The following is a 7,041-nucleotide window of genomic DNA, read 5'->3' as shown; positions in this document are numbered from 1 at the left end:
ATAGATACACTCTCAGAAAATCTAGGTTTCAGAAGTGCATCTATTTGATAATATTGGATTGTTGTCAGTTATGCATTTAAAAGTTAGTATACGTACGTTACTTTAGGATGTGAATTACATTGAATCTTTAGGTGTAAGGATGTTTCTTCTCACAACTATTAAAATATTGCTACAATCTAGAGAATTTGATAACCGAAGACTGTTAGAACTTGGGACCACAAGTGTGTGTTTGGAATCCTGTCTTACACTGGAAAGTTTGTCCAATAAATTTCACCCAAAGGTACATCACACACACATAGAGAAGAAAACGTAAAGTTGAGTTTGCAAAACAAACCACAAGTTTAATTTCGGGACCTTAAACTCGTTCATATAATCACCATAAATTACATCCTCCACTAGAAAATCAATCACTAAAAAAATCAAGTCAGATGCCCACACCTAAAACTCATCGGGATTCTTTAACCTAGATATCAAATACCTACGCCACATTGAACCATATGTCAAGGTGTTACTACATTTTATATCTAGACATCATAGAGATCTATCTTTTTTCAAAAAAGTATACTAAATTAATAGACAATGGAAGAAATTAATAGACAAACCTTTACCACGTTACATTATTAATCACATTTGGTTTTTAATATCAGTAACTTAAAAAATGTTCTAGAAACAACTTTTATATAAATTTCAACTAACGTCTTAAATTAATAACTCATTTGTGATGTGTATCGATTTAAGTTCATTTTGTTTCGAGAAACATCAAATTTATAAATAATCATTCTACAGCTAGGAAAGATTTCTATTATTGGTTAATTGTTAGTAAATATCAAAGATTTTATCTCGTTTTCATAACGTGTGATATTTGGTGTATCAAGTTTTTGTATATAGCCTGAAATTACATTCTAAATGTGGAATGCGTAATCCTTCCACTTGTGAACACGAACATTGAAGTTGATTCTTTATGAATTTGCCCACAACTACGGTTACAATTATGCTTGTAACACAAATCCTTGATCCAATACTTATCTCTTACAATTTGGGCTATGTTTTGGTGATGTTTTGATTTTTGTACCCTCTTGTCAAACTTGACGTTTGGACTTGTTTATCCTTGACACAAGCCAAATAATGACAACGTTCAATTTCATATTATCATCTTCATATATGCAAGAGGTTATATCTAATGTAAGCATAAAGTAAGAAAATAGATGATGGATAGATAAGAGAGAGAGAAAAAGATGGGTGCCAATCTACCCGACCACCCCCGAGAGAAGGGATCGCGACAAACCCAAACCTTGAACAACATGCCATACCATCACCATGCCACTAAGTCATACTTGGTACTGACGTGCACTCGTAACAAGAATCTGTAAACCACAAAGCTGTAGTCTCGATAATATAGTCAAATAATGTGTCAAATTAACATAGCTAGGCCTCTATCTTTATAACCATAGATAAGGCTCCAAGCAAGTTCACACTTGGCCATTAAGGGTTGTCTCAAATCCTAGGATTGAAAGTAATTGTCCCTTCTTTATACTATTGATTAACCCTCACAGTTTTAGCTTCGTGTGCAGAATACTAAAATACAAACTACCCATAGATTGACACATGCGTGATATTCGTGATATTTTCCATGCATGATATTTGCAATATTCAAGAATATGAAATGGCCCCAAGAATGTTTATTTAATTAGCTTGTGTGCACAAAGAAGAGGAAGGCCATTTTCTGAATTTAGGGGAATGCCGCCCATGTTATACTTCTTCTTTAACATCAAAATAACCTTTTCTCTTATTCTATCAAATACCCCTCTCCACAATTTCCTTCTTCTTTCATTGTTTTCTAATACTTCTAATATGGAAAATGTAATCCATGTCAATGCTGTTGTTACCTCGTTTTAGTGGACATGCACCCCAAACTAAACTTATAAAGATTTTTCGCTATGAACACAACACTTAACCATGAGTGCTTTAAAAACACAAACCCATAACTTCATTTGGTGTTGTACTCTACATGAGACAAGCCATACTAGATGCAGATCAAAACCATCGACAATTTGAGCTCTTCGAAAAGATAATTGAACCAAGCCCCCCACCCACATAAAATTTGGGGGGTGGAGATAATTAGTCCAGCATGCATGATGTGAATGAAAGGTGTATGGTTTGGGGGGACTAGATCCCGACCGTGGGAGCATTAGTTTATTTTCTTCTCGTTTCATTCGATCAATCGGTGAAGTTAGGGACAATGGCACCCGGCAGGCATTGGGCTGCTGCATCCGAAGCCTTGACGGACGTGGACGGGGGTACGTGTGGCCGCGTGAGCTGCTCCGGGAGGCTATCGATTCCCTGCAAGTAGAATGTGTAGAAGATCTTGTAGGGGAACTGGATCTGACACAACTTCACTTTGCCATACACTCCCGTGAATATTCCGGAGCCTCCCGTGACCGCCAAATAAGAATCCTCGAATGTCAAATATGATCCCTTGCATCAATGAAAACTCCGCCCCCTAAGTTACAAAACTAATGCAATTCTGCACAGATCCTTCCTCCATTGAGTAGGGGGAGGAGGCAAAAACACATAGACATGTTTGGTTTTTTTACCTGCACCGAGATGTGGCCATAGTCACCAAAGTAGAAGCTATAGGTGGCTTCGTAGCGATTCCCGCCTTTCTCCGGATAGTTCTTGATGAGGACGCATAGGCCGGCTGTGATTCCTAATCTGATTTGCAAGGATCCATCGTATACCTGCGCATAAATGCACAGTAGATTCTGTAAGCTTAGATCTAGGTTTGGCCAATCTGTAGCCACTCTTCTTCTAGGTATATGAACATAATGAGGCCGTCAGTGAGTTTGATCCATACAACAATGTGGTAGGTATGTAGTTAATCTGGAGCAAACTACAATCTTGGGATCTTAGGGTTTGGTCTTCTAGAATTAGTGGAAGATGGGGTCATATTCGATACTAAAATTTTTGTACAAACATCCGTAATCAGCGGTTTCACTGGAGGTATAAATTAGGGATGTTGGTGTGGAACGTATCATTTAGTATAAACATTTCCTAAGTGTGGCAACTAAGTGTTTGAACAAGGATGACCATTTCATCCCCCATATAAGAGTCCTCAATTGGTAAGCAATGGGCGGGTGCGAGAGTAAATGTGGGCAATACTTGTTTCTATGAACGTGTTGGAACTAAACAATGTCAATGCAGGCGAGGAGAGATGCAATCAATTATGATAGCTAAATTAACACCAATGTGAAGTTACCTTATTTGTGAACGGAACCAAATCACCCAATCCTCCTTTGGGGAGTAATTTACGGAAATCGAACTTGAAACTAAAAGGTAGATAGGCCGGGCTACCTCTGTCTTTCTCATTGAGCTCATAAACATGCATCTCTTGAACTCGCTCATCTAGTTATCATTTATTTATATAAACTTTAGAATCGTAATGACATAAACCTTCATTCTTTCATTTAAATCTAAACTCACCGAATCTTGTCTTGGTCCTAGTGTCTTGGTCGTTGATATGGGCCTCACTATGAACACAACGAAATGAGGTCCACAACCTATGACCAATTGAACTCCTTGACTCTATTTTAGAAGAATACTTAACACTACGACTATAATTAATCTTACTATTATGGATTGATGAGGACACATCAAGTAATAACATGGAGGAGGCAATAGAAGTATTATGTAGGATGGAGTAAAGGTTAGGGGAAGCAATCTTTATGAATATTGACATATAAATGGATCTAGATAGGTTCATTACTAGACAACTAGATTTGGTTTTGCCAAACGGGCGGGGTTAACAAAATGGACATGACTGAGGATATATTAGGTTATATATAGAAGATAAAATTTCAAAGAGAGAAAAGCGAGAGAGAGAGAGAGAGAGAGAGAGAGAGAGAGAGAGAGAGATCGTTTGCTTTTACTGATAACGGAGAACTCATTTTCCCATACCTTTGATTGTCGGATGTGATGATAAACCTTTTTTATGACATATTTTAGTCAAGAAGTATGTAAGGAACATGTTGAACTACTTCTGAAAGAAACATTATGGCAAAAAAGTATACGATTGAATGTTTTTTTGTTTTCTCTTTGGGGTAAGGACACTTCAAACCAAACAATTGCAAACTAATAAAAATGAAAGAAATCTTAGTAGTTGTCTACAGTTGTTAAACTCAACTTAAACAATGAAATCCCCTCTTTCCCCCATGCTTGGCATCTTTACAATAATAAGAGGGAATTTTATTCTTGTCCATGTGTTAATAAATTGAAATGTCAAAATTTACAAGGATAAATGGGTCGTAGCATGTGTTGAGATTTGCTTGTTTTTTGGAAAGATTTCACCTTTTATCTCTTTGAACTATGAAACTTTCATTATCACACCAAGTGTACCACTATAAGCACCAATCACCACATTAATTTCGAGTTTTGTAAAGCAAAACACAACAACAGAAAAGCTTTTGTACTAGTATTTTCTCGACTATAGCAATGTGCTTTTCTACTTGAAAAATGTTAAGCTATACAATGATGGTCACATACAACATTCATACATATTTACCATGACAGTTTTAAACTTCAAATGTCCTTTATTTTAGAATTAAAGAATAACATGTGCCATTCATTTTTACTAGGACCTGAATTTGACGGGTTAGTCTTTAAGTTTTTTGACAGGCATTTTTTAAAGATGTATGTCATATGACATGAGAGTGCAAAAACTAATATGTTATTTGACGTACAAGTTTTAATATTGAAAAGCTCTATATGATGCTTCATTATTATACATTTTATTACCATAGAAAATACATAAAGATACACAAATAAACATAACTACCTGACAAAGATAATGAAATCATACAAAAAAATCCATACAAATTGAATACTCAATCATCATATATTTCTTAAAGCCCAAAAAATACAAAAAAATGTTTGTCATACCGTGACTCCTCATATTAAGCATTGTGCAATATGTGTCTACTTCAATGAATTATGATACTATCCTTCTCTCTTTCTCTTCAAACCAAAGGTTAAATATATCCCTCCAACAAATGTTTGATGTCTCTTGAGCATTCAAGGATATAAACATCCGCACAATTCACAATGAGAATGATTCCATTGTACTAACTAACATATACACAAACTTCGATATTTCAAATCCATGCGTAATTATGCACTTGATATTCATTGTTGGTAATACATACAATGCCTTCTTCAATTTATATGCATAACCTAAGAATTTTGGATATTGCATATAAATTTCCCTCCATGCATGCTCATGTACATATTGTTCCCAACTATTCGTGCATTAGTGTCGTAAGCCTCTTCGCTAAGCTCATATGGCCAAATGAGCATACCATCTACAAGATATTTGTTCCCTATCAAAGTTTTGTTAACTCATACAATACAATATGTACTTGTATGATGTGTGACAATAAGATGTGCTTATTGTACTCTATGACTTATAGCAATACAATAAATACAAAAAATCTAATCACTAATTTTAAGAATCAAAATATCCCCAATATTAAGATTCAATAGATCAAATTAACCTCCAATTTAGAAAGTGCATGAAAATTTTAAAATTTTCAAAATATTTCCTAGAGTATCTTAAAATTCCTCTAGCATCACTTGTGCATATTAATAGTTCATCCAATCAACAATCAGACCTATCTCACCTCCTCCATGCTTTCTATGGCTTTCAATAAGTCCATATTGGACAAACATATGTAACTAATCACTCTAATTGCTTAGTCCTTCTCCTATTGTAGATTTCTGTGGGAATAAAAGAAAATGCAATCCACTTTGTCATACACACTTCTCATGAGCAACCTTCAAAGAAAAAAGATTCAATAAAAGAGAAAAACAGAGAAAATGAGAGAAAGAGAAAAAAAGAGACAAAATACATACTTCAAAGTGGTGTAGTGGCAAACAACAGATGTCATGCAATCACCGAGAAGTGATAGGGAGCAACGAGTAGTGAGTGTGCCGGGAGCAATGGGTAACAACCAAGGAATAGGGAGTAGCAATGAAGGAAAGCAACGAGCAACGCCTGAAGAAGGAACAAGAAGCGTGAAGAAGGAAGCAAGAAAAGAGAAAACAAGGGGGAAATAGAAAGAGGGGGGAATTTGGGAATGAAACACTAGAAGAAATATACAATATAAATATTTTCATATACTATAGAAATAGCCGGCTCATCCGACTAGATTCCAATTGGTCGGAAATCCTGGCCGCAATCGATTCTGACTACCCATAATGGTTGCTGCCGGTCGGCAAAAGTCCCGACTCCCAATTCAACCTTTGCCCAACAGTATAATATATATATATATATATATATATATATATACATACATACATACATACATACATACATACATATATATATGACATGGAAACTAAATTTTTAGCATGTCATTTGACATGTATAATTTTTGGGCGCCTTTCGCATGAAAAATGAAAATTGTAAGTTTATATGTCACTTGACGGACATTTTTATTGGGTGTATGTTTTTGACGGGCAAAATGGCCTTAGACGGGCATGACACTCGTCAAATTCCTACCTTGATTTTTACATTCTTTTATTAGCAACACCCTTTATTTGAAAAGGACAAAATTATACAAAAATCAAGGGTAATACTAGTATATTTTAAATGGAACATCCAAATAGAATATAAGGGTTTCCTTCCTTTTCAAATGATGCAAATAAGGAACCTAATACAAATTAGGATGAAAAAAATCTAATCTTAGCATTAATCATTATGTAACTTCCAAAGAAGAGAGAGAGGGAATGTGTGTGTGTGTGTGTGTTTGTGTATGTGTTTCAATTATTATTATATTTATAAAACAAAAACTCCCTCTTCCTCTGAATGTAAAAATGGTATTTTCTCGTAATTTCTAGAAACACAATTCTAGTATAAAGTCACAGTACCTTAAATGTAAAGGCATGGTGATCATGAAGGAAAGGGCTTGTGCAAGTGAATATGTATGCAGTTTTTTCAAGAAGACTATTTCCGTGCATAGTCTCAAGCTTAAACTACAAAGCATTTAT

General features: G+C 35.2%; 1 protein-coding gene across 1 annotated transcript; it reads right to left on the bottom strand.

The window, feature by feature from the left end:
* Window positions 1–2,087: 2,087 nt before the first annotated feature.
* Window positions 2,088–3,807, bottom strand: LOC147867350 (allene oxide cyclase, chloroplastic-like). The gene is made up of 4 exons (XM_087315137.1): window positions 3,481–3,807; window positions 3,257–3,402; window positions 2,595–2,738; window positions 2,088–2,475 (listed from the first exon to the last, which is right to left on the bottom strand). The coding sequence occupies exons 1-4, from the start codon at window positions 3,758–3,760 to the stop codon at window positions 2,218–2,220; spliced, it is 828 nt and encodes a 275-aa protein (XP_087171263.1). The 5' UTR covers window positions 3,761–3,807; the 3' UTR covers window positions 2,088–2,217.
* Between the last annotated feature and the right edge of the window lie 3,234 nt (window positions 3,808–7,041).

The sequence above is a fragment of the Azolla caroliniana genome, unplaced genomic scaffold (assembly GCF_043228905.1).
Source record: "Azolla caroliniana isolate FFs.n. ecotype wild unplaced genomic scaffold, voAzoCaro1.0.p SCAF_2, whole genome shotgun sequence".
In the NCBI taxonomy this organism is placed as follows: Eukaryota; Viridiplantae; Streptophyta; class Polypodiopsida; order Salviniales; family Salviniaceae; genus Azolla; species Azolla caroliniana.
This window is presented reverse-complemented; position numbering and strand designations above follow the sequence as displayed.